General features: G+C 44.7%; 5 protein-coding genes and 1 non-coding gene across 6 annotated transcripts; 2 read left to right on the forward strand and 4 right to left on the reverse strand.

Annotated features, from left to right (window-relative positions):
• Positions 1–2,020: 2,020 nt before the first annotated feature.
• Positions 2,021–4,538, reverse strand: V865_004371 (uncharacterized protein; the record flags this gene model as incomplete). The annotated part of the gene is made up of 8 exons (XM_066228152.1): positions 2,021–2,085; positions 2,158–2,206; positions 2,284–2,405; positions 2,463–2,629; positions 2,772–3,103; positions 3,176–3,340; positions 3,419–4,104; positions 4,175–4,538. 8 exons carry the CDS (start codon positions 4,536–4,538, stop codon positions 2,021–2,023), a joined length of 1,950 nt encoding a protein of 649 aa, XP_066084249.1.
• Positions 4,539–5,081: 543 nt separating this feature from the next.
• Positions 5,082–7,521, forward strand: V865_004372 (uncharacterized protein; the record flags this gene model as incomplete). Its single annotated transcript, XM_066228153.1, has 10 exons — positions 5,082–5,196; positions 5,265–5,483; positions 5,614–5,732; positions 5,812–5,935; positions 6,004–6,063; positions 6,150–6,653; positions 6,714–6,882; positions 6,946–7,020; positions 7,103–7,177; positions 7,317–7,521. 10 exons carry the CDS (start codon positions 5,082–5,084, stop codon positions 7,519–7,521), a joined length of 1,665 nt encoding a protein of 554 aa, XP_066084250.1.
• Positions 7,522–7,919: 398 nt separating this feature from the next.
• Positions 7,920–10,637, forward strand: V865_004373 (uncharacterized protein; the record flags this gene model as incomplete). The annotated part of the gene is made up of 6 exons (XM_066228154.1): positions 7,920–8,568; positions 8,670–8,786; positions 8,922–9,024; positions 9,116–9,346; positions 9,414–9,603; positions 9,669–10,637. The coding sequence occupies 6 exons, from the start codon at positions 7,920–7,922 to the stop codon at positions 10,635–10,637; spliced, it is 2,259 nt and encodes a 752-aa protein (XP_066084251.1).
• Positions 10,638–10,904: 267 nt separating this feature from the next.
• V865_004374 (uncharacterized protein) lies at positions 10,905–11,896 on the reverse strand (the record flags this gene model as incomplete). The annotated part of the gene is made up of 3 exons (XM_066228155.1): positions 10,905–11,462; positions 11,615–11,729; positions 11,817–11,896. 3 exons carry the CDS (start codon positions 11,894–11,896, stop codon positions 10,905–10,907), a joined length of 753 nt encoding a protein of 250 aa, XP_066084252.1.
• Positions 11,897–13,020: 1,124 nt separating this feature from the next.
• V865_004375 lies at positions 13,021–13,135 on the reverse strand. The gene has a single exon (XR_010725585.1). It is a non-coding gene; the product is annotated as a 5S ribosomal RNA (ribosomal RNA).
• Positions 13,136–13,370: 235 nt separating this feature from the next.
• V865_004376 (uncharacterized protein) lies at positions 13,371–23,715 on the reverse strand (the record flags this gene model as incomplete). The annotated part of the gene is made up of 19 exons (XM_066228156.1): positions 13,371–13,416; positions 13,473–13,957; positions 14,020–14,650; positions 14,706–15,619; positions 15,746–16,301; positions 16,354–17,622; positions 17,675–19,687; positions 19,744–19,858; positions 19,924–19,980; positions 20,035–20,340; positions 20,428–20,754; positions 20,805–20,949; positions 21,001–21,177; positions 21,220–21,446; positions 21,526–21,854; positions 21,932–22,195; positions 22,248–23,004; positions 23,056–23,325; positions 23,385–23,715. 19 exons carry the CDS (start codon positions 23,713–23,715, stop codon positions 13,371–13,373), a joined length of 9,219 nt encoding a protein of 3,072 aa, XP_066084253.1.
• Between the last annotated feature and the right edge of the window lie 286 nt (positions 23,716–24,001).

Below are 24,001 nucleotides of genomic sequence, written 5' to 3' on the forward strand. Positions count from 1 at the left end.
GGTAGCTGGCTGACTGGTTTCAAACCGAATTTAGGTTTTACCTATTCTTGCCTATCGATCTTCCCAAACACCAGATTACTTGACCTCGAAATCAAAGTATGATCGGAGTACCAATAGAATCCTCCAGTATACCAGAAAGAGAAGACGATGATGTCGTGACTGATTTGCCTTCTAACACGATCTTCTCGATTAAATTATACTAGGACCCTGTTCTACCAATACAGCTGTCAGAGGGTCTAAATCGATACAATCTGCCTTGATCGACCGAATTGGACTTGGTGTGTTGAGTTGAGTTGATCTCCCAGGTGTTGATATCGATACCGTCCACTAAAACAAAGTACCAAGGACACCGAGCTATTTTGGAGCGGATATACCAGTAAAAATCTATCTTCGTCGTATCCTCGTGGGTCCTCCTGTAAGCTTGGAAGACTTCGTTGGATGAAAGGACGTTATTGACCTAAATACGTAAAGTATAACAGGGTTGTGCCGAAGATTCGTCTTGACTTCAGACAAAGGATATTGACGTTATCGAGAATTGGTCTGCGCTATCTAGGTGTTCCAAGTGAAGCTCGTACTCGAGGTTGATAGTGGCTTTTCCAAATATTCAAGACGTGAACCGAAAGAAGATAGATCGAAATCGAAGATGGATCGAGAATACTGAAGCCAAATGTCTGAGAATTATGAATTTTGATTGAACCAATAAACAAGTAGAAATTCAAAGAATCAAATATCGAAAATCAAGAAAGCTTGTCGATTTTTTGTGAAAAGGAAGTTAAAAGTATTTTGTTGATTGGTGATGGTTGATCAATGATGGTGGATCCGGATCAATAGTAGTGTGATGGTTTGATGGTTGATCTTTTGTATCATCCGGTGGCGTTCGGAAGGATAAAAGAGAGTGAGAGGATAAAGCAAGAGCAGAATGAAGTAGGATGTACCGCAGATCATTTACATCACTTGATCCTGATCCTGATCCTGATCCTGATCATTCTTTACGGTGTTGTATAAAGGAAGTTGATCCATACTATAAAGTTCTTTTCATTCGTCTATACCTCCTTGAAGGAGGGATGTACACCCCTTAGGGAGAAACTCCGCAAGATGGACCTGTATTCTCTTGTGATGATTGTATACTCTACCTGTAATTTCAAACATTACAAAGGAACATTAACGTTACATCATCCAACCAAAAACTAACGTTTCATCTGAACAAGATTCCTTTGGACCTGTTACACACCCCGGATTAACCGACTTACAAAGGATGAACAATAAAGGAATATGTGCATGATCACTCACATACCCCGATTGAAGAAGATGATAATATAGCATGTCGTGAGTTATATAGTGTTTGCCGGACAAAGGATGGAGTACAGAGGCGATGCCGATCCCCCTTAATATCAATAGTCAGTTACTCCATGTTGCCCCTCCTCTTCTCTCCTGAAGTCATCGGCAACCCATATGTAGTGTATCAGGTGGATCGTCACTTGGATTTACCATACATTGGAGTATCAATGATTGTCGGATTGTTTGTCAAGGTCTGTTCATTCATACCATAGGTAAAGTGAAATTCTCGCCCCTGCCACATACTGTACATGCAGAATTGTAAGCGAGTTGAAAGGGATATCTTTCGATCGAGTTCCACTTCCTTTCCAATAAGCGAGATTAATTGATCAATCAGATACACGTAGACATACACAGGTGTCTTACACATACATCAAGATACAGCATCCGTTGTGACAGGTATGATCATCCGTATACCACATAGTACAGTACATACACAAGCTGTGATTACGAATCAGTGACTAGTACAAGTCATAGTGAAATGCATACTGATACTGTATCAAATGTTGAAATGCTAATCATATTGAAGGGAAACCAATTATACGTTGAGGTATGTTGAAACGTTGCAAGGTTGGGACGTTGAGGTATGCTGGGAGGGATTGATATAAAGTAAGGAGAAACAGAGGAAAAGGGACTGATGATCCACAGCAAGCTTATGTGATAGCTATATCGATGTCAAGTACTGTCAGCGACGAAACTTTGATAGTTTATCCCACTCACTATATTTGGGTCCACCACCTCCTTCAGGAACTACAACACATCGGCGATACGTCAGCTCGGCATTGAACATATTATCGAGTATCAAACGTTGTGGAAACATACCAGTCCACTTGATATCCTGAGTAGGAGTCTTGATAGAACAAGTTTTACACTACCCAACCATTGATAGTTAGCATCAAGTATCATCAAGACCATTCAACACTTTGCCGGAAAGTTGAATCTACTCACGTGGATACAATTCTGAGAATTGATCACAAACTTCTTACCCTCCGCATCGACCTCTGAGCCTTCAGCATCGGCATACTCGTACACAGCGGCAGGACAAACTCGCCCAAGTAATCCAGCGTAATCTATCAACATAAGTATCAGCTTCGTCGATCATCTCTATCGGTAGTAGTTGTATTCACCAGATACGTTAGCTTGGGTATGTCTTTCCCTCGCGCCTTGCTCTTCAGGTAATCTCAGATGAACAGGTTGGTTTTCAGCGTGATTCGTACCAGTAAGAGAAACCGAGGTCAGGATGTCGAAAGAGAGTTTTCCATCTGGTTGAGGGTATTCGATAGGTTTGACTTGACTATGGTTATGTGACAGAAATTTAGCATACTTCCATGTTGCACGAGCACAGACCGACCAAAAAGAAAAGACAAAGACGATTATGTCGGTTATACTGGTTGGGAAACAGACAAAGAGTGAAGAAATCAAAATTGAATACTCACCTAGCCTTCTTGGTAGTCTCATAATCCTCCCAGTTGTTCCTAAACGTCCAAGGAACTCTACCTTTCAATATCAAACTATCTAATCCAGAGTACGCCATACCTCCCCAAAGTCCCAATGGATTATGGAAAGAAGGTCTTAAATTTCGAACTTCCTTCAGTTCTTTGTACACCCATGAATTTTCCATAACTTTGGCATATCCAGACATATCGATCGGCTCTGCAGTTTCGCTCTCACTTGCATCCTCAGATGACGATGACGAGGATGTGATAGACTCAAAGGCGGACTCGGCAGCGAGCATTCCTGATTTCATAGCGTTATGTGTGCCTTTGATCTGCCATACCACATATCACATAATCAGCTGAGAGTGTTTAGAAGATGTTCATCATGAGCTGATGGAACATACCTTTGGCACGTTCAAAAACCCAGCTGAACATCCGATCAAAGCACCACCTGGGAAATTCAACTTGGGTATTGACTGATATCCACCCTCGTTCAATGCTCTTGCACCGTAAGCGATACATTGGCCATCTTTAAGGATATTCGCGAAGAAGGGGTGATGTTTCATCCTCTATCATCCCAGACGAGACATAAATCAGTCTTCTGCGAAACAACGTACTTCAAGATAAGTGCAATGACTTTCACTCACCTGGAACTCCTTATAGGGACTTAGATAAGGATTCTCATAGTCTAAACCCACTACCAAACCTAACGATACCATATTATCTTCCATATGATATAACCAACTTCCACCGTATGTCTTGTAATCCAATGGCCATCCAAGGGTATGTACGACTTTTCCAGGTTCGTAAACTTCATCTCTGACTTTCCAAACTTCTTTTATACCTAATCCATAAGTTTGTGGGTCTTTTCCTTTCCTCAAATCGAATTTTTTCTGGATCTCTTTAGATAGCGATCCATGGGCTCCTTCAGCTATGAGCGTGACTTTTGAATGAAATTCCATCCCTGGTTCATAAGAATCTTTAGGTTGTCCATCTTTATCTAATCCTACATCCCCTGTGACCACCCCTTTAACTCCTTTACCATCTTCTGTATACAGCACTTTGGCACCAGCAAATCCAGGATACACTTCCACACCCAATGCTTCGGCCTGTTCTCCTAGCCAAGCTGTAAATCTGGATAAAGAGACGATGTAATTTCCTTTATTGTTCATCTGAGGTGGATGAGGCATGGGGAAGGATGATTTCTCAGTGAGGAATCGCATACTGTCGCTTAAAGCAGGTTGGTTCAATGGTGCTCCTAATTCTTTCCAGTCGGGTATGAGTTCATCTAACGCTCGTGTCTCTATAACTGCTCCGGATAATATATGTGCACCTATATAGGTAATGCATAATTGTCAGCTTGTCCAAGGAGAACGATGAGGATGAAGTTAAATGTTACCCACCAACTTCACCCCCTTTCTCTAAGACCACCACACGCAGCTCATCTCCTCCTCTTTCCTGCTCGAGCTGCTTCAACCTTATCGCAGCCGACAATCCAGCTGGTCCACCTCCTACGATGCACACGTCCACCTCGTCCGTCGCTCGTTCCACACTGTCCGGATCGAACTTGGCTTCTGTAGCATATCTCCTTCGTGTCGTCGATATCGATCGAGATTGGGTGATACATCCTGCACCTCCTGCGCGTAAAGAGGTCGAGGTCGTTGGGATTGGGGTAGAAAGGGAAAGTCGGGGACGCGTGATGGCGAACACAGCCGATCTGGAGTTCATCAGACGAGGTAAAGTCGAAGTTGATTTGGGTAAGGACATTATGCTTGATATATGGAGGAGAAAAAGATGAAAAATGAAGGGGAGAGTGGAGCCTAGTATGGGTATTTGAGTATGTATACGATTCAGAGAGAATGAGATGGCGATACCAGCTGTGAAGCTCTCCGGATCTGAATTGATATATTGATTGATATCTCAACTCACACTCGAAAAAGTCGATCACAGCTGTTAATGTGGCCCATCTGATTGGCTGTCTTATATGCTTATTACTATGCACCGGTAAGTACCGAACATCCCTTAACCGAATGTCATGTCATACGCACCTGATTTCGGGATCAAATCGAACTACAAGCGCTACAACCGACGCTTGTAACCTGCAAGTTTTGATCTGGGAACAGCGGATCAGCCTCTTTATCTGCGAGCCCCATTTAACACTTACTGACGCGTGGCACGGTCAGTGGAGGTTGATCCACTCCCTTCCCAACCCTATCCACGTCTGTGGTGAGCACGAGTATAACGACAACAAAGGCACTCCAAGTGACTGCAAACCACGGATCAAGCTGTACAGTGGCCATACCGCTCAAAATGCCTTCGGTGGCTCTATTCTCCCTTCTAACCCTTCTCGCATACTCTGCTTCACCCGTGTCGGCAGAACAGAAACCTATTACTCCATCTTCAATCCGTGGTCTGAATCCAGCTCGTGAGTATCCCCATCTCCTAATATAGCAAGTCAGGCATATAACTGATCGTCTGCATATATCTGTGTAGTGTATGATAAATATGAGCCTAATCCTGCAGGAACATTCCAATGTCTAGATGGATCCAAAATCATCAAGTATTCAGCGATAAATGATGATTATTGTGATTGTCCCGACGGATCAGACGAACCTGGTACTTCGGCTTGTAGTAATGGTGTCTTTTGGTGTAAGAACGAGGGCCATATACCTGGACAGGTATTGAGTAGTAGAGTGAACGATGGGATTTGCGGTATGTCATATCTTCTCCACGATATTACTCCTTACCTTTTAAGGCATACTTCAAATCCTCCTTGCTTTCACCTTCCATAACCACTGCTATCTGATAGCTCATGGCTGATTTACTATACATCAATACTCAGACCCAGAATGCTGTGATGGCTCGGACGAATGGGCGACAGGAGCTTGTCCCGACAAATGCGCTGAGATAGGTAAGAAATATAGGGACGAGGAAGAAGCGATACGTAAAACTAGAAAAACTGTAAGTGTCTGAAATGCCAATGTCAGCGTGTATCTCTGTATGGTATGATGCTGATAGTAGGACTGTTTAATTGCAACAGGGAGCCAAGATCAGAGGCACCTATATCAAATGGGCACAAGGGGAGAAGAAAAGGCTCGAGACGGAAGTGGAGAATAAGAAGAAAGAGCTGAGAGAGAAGGAACAAGAAGTTGAAAGAGCTAGAGGTGGGTTTCTTGTACTACAAAGAAGCGCACAAGTGTAATCTGACCTTGTATATGATAATTTTTGACAGTTGCTCTGGAAAAGACGGAATCGAAGAGTAAAGAAGAATTAGAGAAAAAGAAAACGTCGCGTAAGTACCAACGATAACTAAGCTCTGGTCCGAAAATGTAGTATAGTATGACTGAGCTGATTAGTGTCATTCACATATATACATAGCATTATATCAATCCCTCCTTACCCATCGATTGACTCTGACCAGGCTCCGAAGTAAAACCCAAAGATTACAAGATGAATTAGATACCTTACATTCTATCTTAGATGAACTGTCTAAAGGGTATAATCCCAATTATCAAGATATGGCCGTCAAAGCTGCTGTAGTAGGATATGAAGAATATACAGGGAAGGCTGCTGCTCCGTCGGAAGAGGAGAAACCACACGTCGAAGAGAACAAGGAAGAAGAGGAGGAGATAAAGGATTGGGAATTGGATGAGTTAGAGAGGAAAGATTTGGAAAGTCTCCTTTGGCAGAGTGGACCAGAAGATGACGGAAATGATGATGATGAGGAAGAGGGTGGATTGTTATGGAAGATCGATGAATACATTCCTGATTCATTGTATGATTCTTGGGAATCTGTAAGGGATACGGCAATCGAATGGATGATCAGGTTGGGTTTGATAGGGAAGAAGAAAGCTTCGAAGACTAGTATAGCTGAAGGTCCACGTGAGTTGCTCCTGCCATATTACATGAGGGCTAGACTGATCATATATGTCATCTATATAGATGTAGCTGCAGCGCGTGATAAACACCGTGGATTATCGAATGAACTAAACAAGCTGAAGAATGCAGTTTCGGACACCGAAAATACCCTAGAGAAGATGGATAAGGAGTATGGACCACAAGCAGAGTGGAAGAAATTGGATGGCGTTTGCGTTGATAAGGTCTCTGGAGAGTGAGTAATAGGAGCTTTCAATTGCGCTCCCGGCTAATGGACATGTTCGCTATGCAACAATAGCTACACATACGAGTTGTGTTTCTTCGGTAAAGCTACTCAGAAAAGTAATAAAGATGGTGCTACGAATCATATGGGGTGAGTGGAATGTTCATTCAATCTAGTCTTCCCACGTCATCATGCAAGTCCATACGTGCTGACAATGGGATTTGGTTTATAGTACTTTCTCAGAATGGAATACAGCTGCTGAGCAAGGTAGCTTCGAGTACTATACCAAGCAACTCTACAAGAACGGGTGAGTTTTGTGATATCCTTGTCCCTACCTCGCCATGCCTTGCGTTATCATTCACCTCTCTTCGTCTTATGAGGCCCATGGTCTTCACACAGTCTATAGATGAGATCATGCTAATACGTTATGATTTATGCCATTGCAGCGCCCGATGTTGGAATGGACCTCTCCGATCCGTTTCCGTCGACTTATCATGTGGTACTCAGAACGCTCTACTATCGATCTCTGAGCCTGAGAAATGTGAATACAGATATAAAGTGACCACACCCGCTTTGTGCTGGCCCGATGAGCAAGATGTTGGCGGGAGTGTGAAGAGTGAGGAAGAAGACAAGATCAAAGAGGAATTGTGATTTGTCAGAAGGTGAAATAGAAGAAGCGATACTGTTTAGAGCCTTGATGCATATTGTCATTCTCAATCCTCGCATTGCTCATATGCATATTCCATGATCAACGCACGATACATAGATAGGTACTCGTATGGATGATATCTTACGCCATACTTTGGTTTCCAACGGAATCATTTTCTCATTTAATTTGATTTTGGGTTGTACAATCAATTTTTTGGACTTTCTCGCGTCGATTCTACCAAAGCATCGTTCTTGCTCATACGAGACTCAAGACTCGAAAACCCATACCTACAGTCCGCTGAGACATCTCGAGATACCCTCACACCTACTATCTCAAGCAAGAGGATCTAAGAAAACGTAGAGGAAGAGAAAAGGAAATTCACCTCGGCTCACAGATGACGATGACAGCCGTTTCCCTACCTATCATTCCATCTTCCTTGGACAACAACACCTTACTATCATCCATGCTGAACAATCCAATAGAATTCAGTAAAGGCATACATCGACAGAATGTTAATTTGCATAATAAGATGAAAGTCGTTCAACCTGGTCCACCAAGTCCACCACCACGCTTCTCGTCGTTGTCTAAACAGCTGGTTAACGGGTTTAGTAAATCCTCCCAGCAGGAGAAAGAAGAAGGAGAATTGGTGGAAGAAGATAATTTGGAAAGTAGGAATCAGAGCGATAACGAAGATGAAGATGACCAGAAGAAAGAGGATAAAGATAAACGCGTATCGAATGGTACAGCTAAATTGCCCAATGGCAATTCACAAATACAATTACCTACACCTGAAACTACCCAACAACCTTCCTCATCAACTACCTCTCCACTGCAAAAGAAACCTTCCACTTACCAACCACTTATAATTCCCGATGATCTATACAAGCGACCCATCGAATTGACATGGCCCGAATCAATATTATCAGTGAAAAAGCCAGCAGCGGGGTTACATAATCCCTCGATGGCATGTTACGCCAATGCGACGTTGCAGGTTTTGTTACATACTCCGCCGGTATTGAGGATAGCTCTGGAACATGAGGAGGGGAAGTGTGAGTGGATTGAAATCATTTAATTAATTGCCAACTTGGGCATAAATTGAAATTAGAGAAGGAGGAAATCATGCTAATCTGCTTTCTTCCCACTTCAACAGGTTTACGAGCATCACAACATCGGTTCTGCATGCTATGTCAATTAAGGGATATGGCAAGTGGATCGCATTGGGGTGGAAGGTCATACTATGCTCCGCAGGTACACTCTCATCTGAAAGGTGAGTATCGTTCATATCATTAGAATACGCCACTTTCCCCTTTCTTGATATATATCCAAATTCCTCTCGCTCTTGAATCATCCAGTAGGCGGATGCTGGAGTCCATGCTGATTTTCGTGATTGTTAAAAACGCAGATATCAAAAAAGGTTTCAGCAGGAATAAGCAGGAAGATACGCACGAATTCTTCCGATTCGTTACTGATGCTCTTCAGCTGACTGCTCTGGCCGGAACGAAGAAGTGAGTGATCTGACTTACTACACATTACTATACCAAATCCTCTTTCATGTCACTTCGAACCTCCATACTGATATCCAAATCACATAATCAGAGACCTTCCCGAGAAGATCAAACATTCCACATGGGTCTACAAAGTGTGGGGAGGCAGAGTACGTTCCCGGGTGATTTGTTCGAGGTGTCAGAAACCCTCAGATACCTTCGATTGGTTTCTCGACCTGTCGTTAGACGTCAATAGATCAGGCTCAAAGAGTATAAAGAATATGATGAATGGGTTCACGAGGGAGGACAAGTTGGAAGGTGATAACAAGTATCATTGCGATAAGTGAGTTCATTATCTTGGTTATCTGCCTGTATTTCGAAAGATACCTTACTGATGATCTCGCCTACAGTTGCAAAGCCAAGGCCAATGCGACCAAATCTTTCAAGATACAGGAAGCTCCTCCCATTCTTACTCTCCACTTAAAACGGTTCAGCGTAGATTATCATTCCTACAGTGGACGAGCTAGAGCGAACAAGTATAATGGACATATAGACTATGAAGAATATCTGGACATAGCACCTTATATGGTTGATCCTAAAGTAAGTCACCTCGCCCTGGTCGAGTCCTCATGATCAGTAAGACATGCTGACTCCCATCTTTGTAGGCTGGGGGAACCAAATACTGCTTATTTGGAGTAACCTGTCATCGAGGCGTGGAACTTCGTTTTGGGCATTACACATCTTATGTCAGAGGACCCCATGGACAATGGTTCCATGCAGACGATAATGATGTTTCACCTGCGAAGCGTGGAGAGGTCCTCAATGACCGAACTGCTTACTTACTAAGCTACATCAGAGTATCTGATGATCACGTACCGACCCCGACCGCTACCCCTCTATCATCAGCCAGAAAATCAATAGCGAACGGTCATCCATCTTCACCTGCCAGTGCCAAGATAGGTGATAAGAGACAGAGGTCGGACGAAGGGGATGATAATGTCAATATTCTAAAACCCAAGAGAAGCGTCAATGGATTGATAGGTCCAGTACGACCAATGTCGATACGGAAAGGTACGCCACCTGAAGCGAGAAATGGTATATTATCTCCTTCGCAACAGAATCAAGATGAATTAGAAATAGATCTTGATCTACCACCAGAATTACCAATTTCTTCTTCCAAGAAATTCGGTTCTTTGATGACACCTAAAAATACACAATCCCCATCAAAAATGACGACACCTACGCATACACCTAATACACCCACGAGTTCTTCGAAGATCATCCACCAACCTAAACCTATCCCACCTGGACAATTTTACGGAACGAAGTCTCCCATTTCGCGACCGCATAACCCTAGACCGGATGTCGACGACAATGACGATGAGGACAGTCTGAATTCGAGAACTCCATACTCAAATTCCAACTCGAACTCGAATGGTACGATTCCATCGTACAGAGGAGCAGGAAAGAAATTGAGTAAGAAAGAGAAGAAAGCTTTAAGACGGATGGGGAAGAGTTCGTTTAGAAGTGCGGGAGGTGATAATCCGTATAAGGCTGGACAGCTGGGGACATTGAATAGGAATAAGATCAAGAAGTCGAAATTCGATCGTATGGGAAGAAAACCTCTTTCATAGGTTGGAGATTGAAGACTGGACTTTTGGCTTGAGTGTATGTACGTGACGAATGATAATCATGATCGATTGGGACACTGTAGATGTTGATAGTAGATCTATGTATATACAGTGTACATATAGCATTGATCATATCTGTTGACATGCAGGAGTACACACCAATTCAGTGACTTCACCTGACTCATGTATATACCAGGGATTCAAGATTGATATCGATATTGAAATTATCTTTCACCACACACAAGATACTCTACCGCTCCCGATCCTTGATCACTTCTTTTGTGGGTTCAACCTGATATACCAACCCAACTCTCTACAAGCTTCGATGATATATTCCGACACCAACATAGCAGTTTGGTTAACCTCCAGACTTTCTGTATTCACTTCATATTCACCTAACAGACCTTTTCTTTTCAACTCTTCGATTCCCCCTCCTCCACCCCCAGTAGATTTAAGTCCATTGGAATTGTAGGCGTAAAATCGACCTAGTTCTTCTTCCATTCGAAGTTCGTATAAGGTAGATTCATCCGTTATCTTCTTACCTGTATATCCTTTTGTACTGAATCCCACACCCCCATTACGACTGGGATTGGTATTTGGATCAATCTCCGAGAGACCCTTTCTAGAGGGACTACCCAGCCTACGAAGGTTCTCTTCTGTCGGACAGTTCAGTAATATGTGAATGAGGGGTAATGAAGACAGATGAGAATGGAGGACAGATAACCTTCTCGGTGTGGCGCACAGATGGGAAGTAAGGATGTAGATTGGTGGTTGGGAGGAAGGGGAGGAAGGTGGAATGGAACCGAGTGTGGACAAGAGGGTTTGTAACTATTATTTTAACATATCTGATCAGCGTCTACTCGGTCGGACTGTACATTTACAGGAGAAGGGATTGTGTCTATCCATTCAAGCAGGAGCAACACAATCACCAAAAACCAACTCCGGAAGATACGATAACCGATTGGTTCCTTCCAACTCACCAAAGCCTTCCTCATCTCCATCCATCTGTCCGTATCTTTCTCTTTATCTATCAATGGATCTATCACGGCTCTCATCGAGTGATACTCCAATAATTTCGCATTTGGGAGGATCCTCCTATTTCGATCCATGTGGCGAACTAGTCAGTTTAGTAGATCCACACAGCACACAACTTCCGTTCACTGAAGAAATGAGAATACTCACAGCAACTCTTTTGCAACACTCGATTTACCTACTCCTGGATATCCATTGAGCAATACCACTACTCCAGCTCTATCATGCATCGTACAGTATGAACCGAGTCTGGCTTGGAGTACCTATTTATCAATCGTTTATCGCTTATCGTGTCGAGAGGTGAGTGTGTCTTGAGAGGGGAACAAATGTGGGAGAATTATTCCCACAATATGACTTGAGTGAGATCTTCTTGACAGCTCAGCCAGCAGAGTAGAAGTGGTGGAATGAGGATGTTGGATCGAAGGTCAATAATCCTCTGATTGAGATGGATGTAGTATAGACCAATCGACTGACTAAGTTATAAAGTTAGAGGAAGAAAGATCAATGTAATGCAAAGGGTTTTAGCGATCACTCCATTTCATCTAAATACATTCATATCCTCACCTCTTTGAATGGTATCACATGGGATACGAAACAGATTGGCATAGCGTACAACTGCAACTGAGAAATGTGAAAGGTGAATCAGGTTCGATAAACTCTAAAATTAAGCTTACTCCTTCTCTCGACCTTCACGGAATGTATGTACTGTACTCATATTTGGTCCAGACAGAGGGATCCACAACATTCTGTTGATCTGTATGCGCCCTAATCTAGGTCTGTTGTGAGTGGGGACAAGAGTAGGGCGGTCTATTAGACTGAAAGGATCCCAATCTGACCCTGTGCATCGGTCGGCTCTTGGCTCTGTGCTCTGGTCTGGTCTGGTCTCGAAGACTGCGATACTGTATATACGTTAATAGATGCAGATGCAAGAATCTCTTCCAGTCTGCATCAATGACCGAGCTCTCTAGCAGACTGATCACTCATGCATATACCTCACTGTTTGATCCGCCATGCGGCAACTGCGGCAACATCGCTGATCGGATCGGATCCATTCCAGGTCCAGGGTCAGCGAGTGTCGATCAAAGCTAGATGTTGAAACCCTTGTTTGATCACTTCCCCTGTCTTCATTGGACTCATCTCCTTGGCGACGATATACGCATGATCGTTTCATCTTTGTTAGATCAGGTGGGGTAAATCTCCCTATCTGCTCTGGATCTTCGACTTCGCTTGAATTTCAAGACACGGCAGACGGGATCACATCTCTGCAATCAGGAGGAGAGGAACATCAACAGACTTGTGGTGAAGGTACTGTAACGCACTTGGCCTTGATCATTAATAAATATATATTGAAAAAGACTACAGCGCTTGGGATTCCCAAATCGTCCCCGAACTCGGTACTGACCAAGCGATCTCCAGCTTGATTTCGCAGAGCTAACGGGATGCGATATTTTCTGGAGTCTTTGACCGTAGATGGAAGAGGGGTTCCTCCAGAGTGATTAGGTAGTGATCGCCTCAACAATCTGACCAGAGAAGATACATCACGAGTGGAGGCACTGGGTTCGAGGTTAAGGATTCTTCTTTGCTAGGTGACACATTCTCGAATAAGAGATACATTCAAATCATAAACAATCAACAAACTGGTATCAGATATGCAGGGTACTAATGAATCTTTGATGGAAGTATTAGAAGAGCTTGAACAGCATGCTAGGTCGCTCGATCAGGTAGTTGTTTTTCGTATAATTTGAGTAATCTGATGGCGTTCCGCATCAGCTTCCAGATCATTTACCAGACTATTGTGACACTCACAAATCCATACCATCCTCCAAAGGCGACGTGATCCCTTTATGTACCATAATAGGCAACTGTTCTGAAAACTCGTTGATTCTAGGTATGATCACCATCGCCTGTCTCGTACCTTCACCTAACAATCTCAATCTCGGTACGGGCAAAGGTCTGGTTCCTGCCAACCTCGTTCTAAAAGTCAATTGCTCATTACCACCATCATCAACATCCTCTTCTTTGATCTTGTCAGCACCGTTGTTGGGATTATGTTTGATATCGAAATTGACTGTAGAGGTGTTACGCCTGATTGGCATATCTTCTCCTCTTCGTTTGGCTTTAGTGATCTGTTCTTGCTCCAATCCTTTGGTGAAAGCATCGAAGGTCTTGTAAGCCTGTTCAAAGAAGTACGGTAAGATTGCAACGTCTCCATCACCTTCTCCCCATATTAAGTCGAAATCGTATACAATAACGGGCGGACGAGGTTCTTCTATCGAGTGCATCGTCATGGTCTAACGTTACCAAACATGATCAGCACATCGGATTTTACACCGCAAGGGACACCTGGACTCACCATCAGAGGTAACCAAGCTATCTCCCTTTTGCCATGTTTCGAAGCTGATTCGATCATTTCCTTCACGACCCTCGATCCAGCCGCATCTCTCGCTGCCCTCGGTCCATCACTGGTATCCCAACTGACAAAAGATACTAGCACGCTGAGATCCCTCTTCGGTAACCCTTCTTTGGACAACCGTCTCTTCAAGTCCGTCTCACATTTACCAATCATGAATCTATAGAAATCGCCTCTCTGCTCGTCCGTGACAGGTGCATTAAATATACCTAGTTCGACTCCACCCAAGTCGAACTTCATAGTCTGAGAGGTTCGCACGCTACCTGAAGTGTTCATCGATTGACCCGCTTTACGAGCGGTATGGAGTATAGCCGCTGCCATAGGTGAAGGTTCGGTGGATTTACGAAGTTTGGTAGATTTGTATATGTTCGACCTTTGAGACGCCACCCTTTCTTGAGAATCGAATGTATTGGTGATAGAGTACACTTTGTTGACTAGAGAGGGGATGGCAAGTAATCGTGCTATAGCGCGGAAGACTCCTGTTTGAACGGTAAAGGACAGATTGACTTGAGAATTCTGATCGTCATTGAAGGCTTTCCAATCGTCTGCTAATTTAACAGTCGCCGGTTCCAGACTGTAATTACAATTGTCAGTAGGCGGACCTTTAAGAGCACACCGAAACTACTTACTGAAAGATGATAACCTTTAGCTCTTGCAACAGCAAACTACCAGTCAAATCGCCCGCATCTATAGCCATACTCAACACCGTTGGAACAGCTTGCGTAGCCGATCGAGAGGATTGTCGGGAAGTATGGAAATTCAGATGTTCACTCCTCAATTCTCCTGAAATATCACCTTTCGCTGTCAGCTGAGTGACTCCGATATCTAGGTCCACCTCGGTAAATTCCCCATTGGATATAGTTCGAAGGACGATAGGCGTTAATTCCAACTTCGCATTGGTCACACCGACATTCGCATCGAGGTCGATACTTCTGAATCTAATCAGAGCTACTATAGCCAGCTTTTGCTGACTTGGAATGGGTGCTAAAGCTGGCGCCGAGCTGGTAGCTGCCTCTACGATGGCTGACTTTGGAGGTAAATCAAGGGGAGGAGCGGAATCGATCCATACAGCAGCGAATGTCAACCAAGCGCTGAACTGTTCTAATCTGAATTGACCGGACAGTTGAGTATCCAGGACGATAGACAGGCCTTTTTGATGTCCGTTACCATCATCGGGTCGATGGGCAATTGTGAATGCCATGTCTTTAGCGCCAGCCTCGATACAGCTTCTACCTTCTTCTGCGAATTCATGACGTAAGTAAGCGGTGACACCGGAGATAGTACCGGCAACAGTTGTCACGTCATTTCCACCGATGGTCGTACTGGCCAGGAAACCACCACTCTCCCATTTGAGATCCACATAAGCGTTGGAATCGGGGGCACACGATAGGCGAAGTCTTGATTTATCGATTCGTAAGGTGAATCGTAATCTAATCTTCTCCATGGGAGTTCGGGACACAGTATGAACGGATAGTTCGCTGATCGATGCTGGTATGGGTTCTGGTCGTGGTTGAGTAGTGGCAGTAGAAGTGGCTACTTTATGCTTGGCTCGACCTTCCATACGATTAATGACTTGTACAAAGAAGGGTAGTATCGTAGGACGAAGGAGGTTGCGGCTTTCGTGAACGGCCTATATAATCAGCAAGGTTCATCTGAAGTAAGGACTCACGGCGTTGAACAGAAGTGAAGCATGATTATCCCCATTATCATCTGATGCTGAATTCATCGCTTTAGGTCCAGAATAGTCCATCCACAGCGATACCGTAGGCAGTACAACGGTATCATGCCATTGTCTACTCTTCTTCATATCCGCATTCAAGGTCTTTCGTTCGCTTTCCGATAGGCCTCGATGAAGCTCGACAATGCCACTGTTGAAGGTATATGACATCCTGACAAGAATCCGCTGAGATGGACGAACTACGGCTGGAGAAGAGGGATCATCGTATTTTGCAGAGACCGACTCGTAAGGGTGTTTAGCCATTTCGGATTTATAGTGCGATTCGAGCTTGGTGATTCGTTCTTTACCATGGTGGAACAGGTCGATAAGTTTGAATATACCATCTGCGATTTCGGGGGACAAAGAAAGCTTGAAATCGGTTGCAGAGCAATGAGCGGACAGCTGCCAGATGTCGGGAGTGGACGACATCTGAGCTTCCATATCGATAGAGGGGAGAGTCATACGGTTGACTGACTCGTGGAAATCGCCAGTGAAATGCTCGGAAGAGCTTTGATCAAATCTAGATGCTGTCAGCGAGGTCTTATGTCATTTCAACTCACTTCCTGATGAACTGCAGAACCATATTTTGCACCTTGAATCTAGCTGTTTCATTTCGCCTATTTTGGAAACTGATCACTCTGATCGAGTACAGTAACGCGGGTAGGTCGCTATGAATCTTGTCACCGATAGCTGCACCTTCCACCAAGGGTATGGCAATTCCAATACCGGAAACTTCAACAAATACAAGTCTGTTGGCAAACCAAGATTTCTCTGAATGCTCCACCTTCTCTGCTGATTCCAAGCGCTTAAGTACCCTGCTGGTATGTACCTTGACTTCCGCCACCTCGGCCGAACGATGATCACGCAATGTGTGCAGATCCGACATCCAACTTTTTAAGAGATCAGTCAATTCACTGAGAGCTTCCGGATGCATGACAGTGTGAACACGGCTGAGGTTGATGTTCAGTCTTGAGGTGGACTGGGGGGTTGGCGGTACTTCCTGTACTTCTGCATCTAAGATCATATACGCTGTACGATGGGTTCTCACAGGTTCGGTATCGTTGGAGAGAGCTTGAGAACCAAGATGACCAAGGGATAATCCGAAATGATCAATCTTTGCTCGCCAATGAAGTGCATTTTCTTCTGTGAGTTGATTGGTCGCTCTACCTTTCACTGCTAACGCCTCGAAAAGTAACGTCGTAGCGACATCATCAGCACGAAGTCCAAGTCGCAGACCAGCCACATCGATATGTATATCAAACAGCAAGCCTGGCGAGTCTGCGTGTACCGATGACGCAGTATCGATAGAAGCCATAGAGATGCCCTTCGTATGGCGCTTGTTAACCGCTCTAGTGACGTCGTTATGCCAATCATTCACGAATTGAGCGATGTCCGCAGCCAATTGTTGATGGAGAGATAATAGTCGGTCGAGAATAACTGGTTTCAGGACCCCAGTAAAAAATCCTAATTCGATATTGGCCGATACATGCGCACGATCATCGATTGACTTTGTATCACCGATGATAGTGATAGAGGGAAGTCGAAGTGCTGAGGAATCAGTGGATTTGTGCTTACGTATCGAAGCGTAGGCTCCAACTACCTGAGGCGCAACTCGTATTGCGAATCGGACGTTGTCATTGACGTCTTGACGCGAGGCGTAGATTTTGCCTATATCCCATCTGAGCCACAAAGCCTTGGCTGCTCGTACTTGCATATGTAACGCTTCGACCGCGACGTCGACAGCAGCCAGGTGCAGAGGAGAGGATGGCCTGCTGGATTCAGGCCGACTTGGTATTTTGGCGGAGACTATCGACCGGATCTGATTGATGCTGGCAGCGTATAGACTAATCATCAGCCAAGTCCCAGATCGTTTGAACTCACGGCAATTCTTTTTCCTTCCACGCCTGCACGAACGCATAGAAAGCTCGTAGCTGAGGTCTCGAGTCAAAATCCAACAGTTTCAATCCCACAGCTATCTTTGTGCCTGGAGAAGGTGATTTCCGAGAGGTGGAATGGTAACTGTCGTATAATGTGGTCAGTCCATCAGTTTTCAGGCATACGATGATTCGATCTGATGAGCGGTCGGCTTGGTTCTGGGTTTCTTCCATCTGCAACAACGAAAGCTCAATAGCAGCGCAAGTGGCATTGACGGTCTCTTTGGAGGATCGATGAGGCGGATCATGATTTGGTCGAACGCTCTGACGAGCCAGCCTAGTGAGATGCAAATCGTTTGCACCGAAATGTAACCTTAACCCACCGCCATGGACATCGAGGTTGACCGTTCCAATTTGTCCATCAGCAACGATGACGAGGTTTGAATCTGTCGATTTCAGATTTGAGTGTTCTGTTCTGACTGCCATCTCAGGCATCTGCTCTAATGCAGCTCTGACTGAGCCTAGTATACTATCTTGAATTTCTGTTCGCACTTCTTTGACAGCCACGACCAGCTGGATTTGAGTGACTGGTCTATCGTCCGTTCTTCCAGTAGCTTTGGATCCGCCAAAAGAAGCTTTATCGATGAAGATACTACTAGAAGAGATCTTCTTCGATTCAAGAGAATGTCCATGATGGCTGATCTTAATATTTTCGGAATGTAAGAACAGATCCATCGCCTTTTCTTTCTGCTTCCTATTCGTCGATTCACGTATAGTATCACCGAAAACTCGCTGGATGAAATGTTGTTCTCGAATAACATTTTCAGCTCCGTGAACCGTATCTTCCACTCTGCATAACTGGTTGATGGTGTATTCTGCCATCTGATCCAAGGGCAACTCTGGCTCCACTGGTTGCTGTGCAGGAATTCGTCTATACCAATCACGGAACCGAGCTAATAACCACCATCCAGTTTGAGTCCTGACATTCCTGAAATCTTGCACATGGAGACCATACGCTCGTTCGTAAGCAAAGGCTGGTAGGTAAGCGTCATATCCATGTTCTATAACTTTTTGTAGAATCGTATACAGAACATGGGCATCGGAAGCTGCTGAGGGCTTTGACATCTGAATCTGCCTGATCGATTCTTGCCAAGGCTGAATCAAGCTGAAGATGGTCTCAAAAGCAGGAGTGACCGTGTCGATGGTCGAGTGCGACACTTTGGTATGCATCCGCACACCCTGACTATGGTGAGCAGAGATCTCGAGACCTTGCATTGCTGCCTTGAGAACGGGGAGACCACCGAATGGTTCATCGTCGAGATCGGAGACATCACGTAGGGAGATGTCTGAGATTGGTGATGTTGAAGCTAGAGCGGCAAGGGTAATGATAGAGACTTTTGCCGAGACATCGAAAATAGCTTGCTTGTTCCGAGGTGCATAGTGAGACAAGTGACAGCTAATGCCTTGTAGCTGAGTAGCGAGAGAGATCTGTCGTTTGCCTCCTGTCGACAAGTTGATCCCGACTGAGGGTAACCGTAGATCTAACACTGTTGGGACATTGACTTTTGACTCTTCTTCTATCGCCGATAGCTGTTCGGCCAGTAGTGCGTCGAGCCGTTTCTCGAACCCTTCATCTTTAGTTGATAGACCGGTAAGGATGGTCGAGATGGCTGGGATAGACGTGGGTGTCAAGTCTAAGCTGATAGCTTTACTCTTGATACGGATGATTGTACCATCATCGATCGACCGGACAGTAGATGGAGAATCATCAGTAAGACTATGAAACTCATCGAAATTCACGAAGGATTCTTTGTTTATATGAATTGTGTGGAAGCTCCTAAGCTTAGCATCCATTGCCGAGGCGATATCACCATATGCCTTAGCGGTATTCGATGAGATCGATCCAACGATCGAGGTAGCGCTTGAATCAGTATCAGACTCCTCGCCTACGGTCGAGTTGTCTGGCGTTTCCCTTGCAGTCGCGAACGATCTCGATCTTCTATTCCGAAGCCTTAATTGGCTATAAGATGATTATCAGCAGTCCACTGTACAAAAGTGGAGTAGGTAATGACATACTCAAAATCGTGGTATCCGACGTCGTTTCCAGTTGAGCTAGCCGAGGAAGAGGCAATCTCGTCGTGATCAGAGCCTATAGTAGACCGCTCTGATTCTTCATTTACTGATTCATCATCTGCAGAACAACCGGGGATGATCAGCTTGAGTGCATTTGACCTCAATACTGGAGATGGACAGTACCTTCTGGGGACTGCCGCATCGGTTGCGGCAGGTAAAGACCGTTAACATGAAGTTGTACTAGTACATACAGTAATCAGCAAATGGTGCGTATATGGGTAAGCCAAAGCTCACCAGAAGGCTTTGACTCCTCATACATGTACCAAATCCTACTTGTCTCCTCATCCTCTTTCCTGATAAAGTCTTGTTGTCGGGCAACAGCTTCTCTCCATCCTGACGGAGCTTTGAATATATCTATCGCCGCACCAGCTCTAGCGGAGCCAACTGATTGCCAAGTGGTTTTAGGTCCTCTCTCCAATACATTGACAATGAGGAAAGGCAGTGAAATACCCATCATGGAGCTATAAGATCGAGTTCCCATTGTGCTTGTATCCAGAGAAAGTCCGCTTGGCATTTCGACACTGATGGCGTTATCTCCCGCTGTGAGCATTGCCAGCCCCTCGTCGACCGTGACCTTGAAAAATGTTACTACAGTATGTCAGCCACGCCCACCATTGGAAGACTCACCATCAGGAGCAGATTTCGGCACATAAATCTCAGAGGGACCATTTTCAGGATCAGAGAATGTATATCCCACACTTCTCCCAGCGGCTTGTAGGATTGAGACGAGTTCAGGACTGACGAATGCTGATACTTTAGGAATGACAATTTCCCACAGACAAAGGTAGGTGGTCGCTTGCGGTTGTGGACCGAACAGTCTATTGGCCTTCACCTCAATACCCTCGATGAAGATGATATCTGTCTCGGTGATGGATGGACATCCACCTATCGCGAATACACCATCGAGGTCGGGAGATGCCGTAACATAGGTAGGAGGTGCATCGAGAGATAACTCTGGGAAGTCATCAGCATATATCTTGCGAGGCCGATGAAATCGTGCTCACCCATGAAATGCTCGACTGATTTTAGATTCATTTGTAGCTGGGGCACCGGTATGACCAGTCCTTTTCTGCAATTGTATATCTCCTCTGACATCAAGACGAGGGAATCTTCCACGTTCATCGTGACGAAGACGGCAAATGGATCGGACTGTCGTTACCGTCAGCTTTGATACTAACGTCATTACAGTGATAAACCTACTCTGCCTGGTCTATATTTCTCTTCTATAGGGTCTCCCACGGAGTCCGGATCATGATCAAACTTCTCCAGGTATTCTTGCATCGTTCGGAATTGAGTGAAAGTACCGAAATAATTATCCTTAACGCAGAATAATCTTCGCAGGACCCAACCAAAAGCTTTGAAAACTACATGTTTACCCTGTCACGATGTTAGCCTGACTCTGTGGGTACAAAGACTTACCTCGAGATGTAGGTCGAGTGTTTCTTGATGATCAGGCTTTGGTATCGAGTAATACAAGTAAGATCCTTTAGCCGTGAGATCACCGATCTTACCGATTTCAGTGACGTCTGATCCGAACGCTCGGTGTGTATCCCACTTAGGTACACATAATTCGACTCTTGCATCGGACAGACTGACACTAAATGGTACGGTCGATGATTCGGGCCGATATTGGGTTGAAGCTACGGCTACATATGCGTCCATTCTCGGTCCATAGGCATCCATAAAAGCTGACAATCAGCATTGATCTTGTGGTCAAGAACTCACCGTTTGAATCTCGTGACCAAGGTGCATCGACGATATTATAATCGTTTATATACAAATGAAGGTCGTAGTTGATGAGAGATACTCGAAAGTTATAATGATTGGGAACAAAATGATGGAAGTCGCCCCCGGTAGCACCTGAACTCCAGTCCCTTGACAGATCAGATATAAGCGTGACATGATCTCGGAGCAAACTAATTGAAGGGGTGTCCAATGTTACGTCCATTCCCCAATCTCGTTGAGCATCCCACTCGAGAGGTGTCGGCATGGTCATCGATAACTGTACGTCAGCACTGTGACTATTTAGAGGTGACTCACCTTGCAGGTTTTGGCTTTAATGAACGTATCCAGATTAACGCTCGAACTGATTCCGATAGAATCTAGCTGAAGAACAAGCATAGAGTCGTACCCTTGTTTCGTAGCAACTTGATCCTGGGTATACGAGATTGACGAATTTGGTCCGACTACCACATCTAACCATCCGTACCTTCTTTCAACGTCTGCAGGAGCGTTGTCATACTGCCAGTCTTTAGATGGCTCTCTAGTGGGTATACGCATAACGGTCTCATCCTGTAACAACAGATGTAGCACCAAAGTAGTATGTACTCGGGTATCGCCCGGTTGCAATTTAGGTTTGATCTCTGAATCGAAGAAAAGCGAAGGAGCGAAAGCTCTCTGTATAGCCTCTCTATCTTATCAGCTTGGTTTCACTCAAGTCCACTCACCTCTGCTTATCTGCCCAAGGACCATATTTGACATTCCCCTTGTGTATCGTGATATCTATACCATATTCTGGCGGAAGATCTACATTTCCTATCTGATCTTGATCATCTATATAAGGAGCTTCCGAGGGAAGAGGTACCGCACCAGGGGTATCGGCATAGTATGTGAATTCGAGCTTAGGAGTCTCAAGTAATGTCGTGACTTTAGCGTATTCCCTCTCTTCCCTTTTCGGCCCTTTCGCTTCTCCACTTTCTGGTTCCCGATATCTAGCTAGACCTTTCCATATTTTATCTGTAGGTAAACCTGCTACAGGTGGAGTAGAGAATTTTGGGTCGTGCATGAATTTGAACTGCTTCGATAGGAGGTGAAATCCGGTGAAAATTGACAATGCCGAGGGTGGTTTGGATGTAAGATCCGGTTGTCGTTTCATCAATTCGTCGTAAACCTTTTTGCCGTGAGCGAGGAGCGGCCCGGAATAGTCGACGTTGGTACGCATAAGAACGCTTGCATTATGGAAAGTGAGGTTAATAGCTGTTTTATACAGATCTAAAGTTGACCTAGAGTCTGTCACCTCCATCATACCTTCCGCACGCTTGAAGTCGCCAATAAGGACCATGGGTGTCGCATCGCTTCCAAGAATAAGAGACCCAGTGACGATTCTGATATCGATCGGTAAAGTTTCACGGAACCAATTAACACCTTCTGAAGCTGGCTTGACGGGAGTGGGTTTGACCAGGTTGACATTGTGATGATCAGGCTCTGCAGAATATTCTGTTAGGTCAGCTCAGAGCTTGATTCAATTTGACTCACGATGATCAGCAAATCCATTTTCTGACGTAGCTGCTTTCGTAGTAGCACTTCCCCTTGTGGAAGTCTTAACGACCTTCTTTAATCTAGATCTCAGGGTTGAATCGGGATCGCCATTGATATCGTCCGATGACCTCGGTGAACCCTTCGCCGCTGCTTCTTCACGTTCATGTTTCTTCATTCGCTCGACAATCGCATCGTAGGCGGGCGTTCGATTGTACACAAACGCCTCAACCCCTTCAGCAAACACTGTGATTCTGCATGGCAATTTATCTAGTCCCAAAGTCAGCACCACAACTGTGTATAGATAGCTATCCTCTCAATTCACTCACTTCTTTTGGTATTGGTAGATTGCGAGTCTGTCTCATGCCTTATTCTAAACTTCCAATATCTCCAAGTGACATGTCCGTGCAGAGCTCTGACCGAGATGTTGCTTGAATGATATTCCACATCTCTAAACGATATGCGCCCTGCCAGGGGAGCTATCTGCAATGACCCAATGACTATATACGCATTGTAATTCCTCCAGGTGTACAGTCGAATGATGAAAGCTACGATGGATCCGAGTAGTCGATTCCAGTAGAACAAGAAGGCTGAAGATCCGATTACGACTGCTGCTAGCTCGATGAGCAGTAACAAGTTGACCTCTTCTGGAACGGCCATCGTGGAAGCCTCAGCCTATTGTCAGCGTTGATGCATATTTCACGGCGATCTTCAGGAAAGGCGAGGGGTCGTCTATGTTGTGTATTTTAATCTATTGTATATCACTGAGACGAGAGACGACTCAACAATCACTGTCACCATCCCATCTCATCTGATCTTTCCAAATCAAAACAAACACTAATGGCGCCTAAATGGTGATGTCATCACATCTTGCCGATGTAGAACAGATCGTATCCTTCGCTATGCACACATGTCTTCTCTCTACATGATCCTCTCATCATACTAC

The sequence above is a fragment of the Kwoniella europaea genome, chromosome 1 (genome assembly GCF_036810445.1).
Source record: "Kwoniella europaea PYCC6329 chromosome 1, complete sequence".
Classification (NCBI taxonomy): domain Eukaryota; kingdom Fungi; phylum Basidiomycota; class Tremellomycetes; order Tremellales; family Cryptococcaceae; genus Kwoniella; species Kwoniella europaea.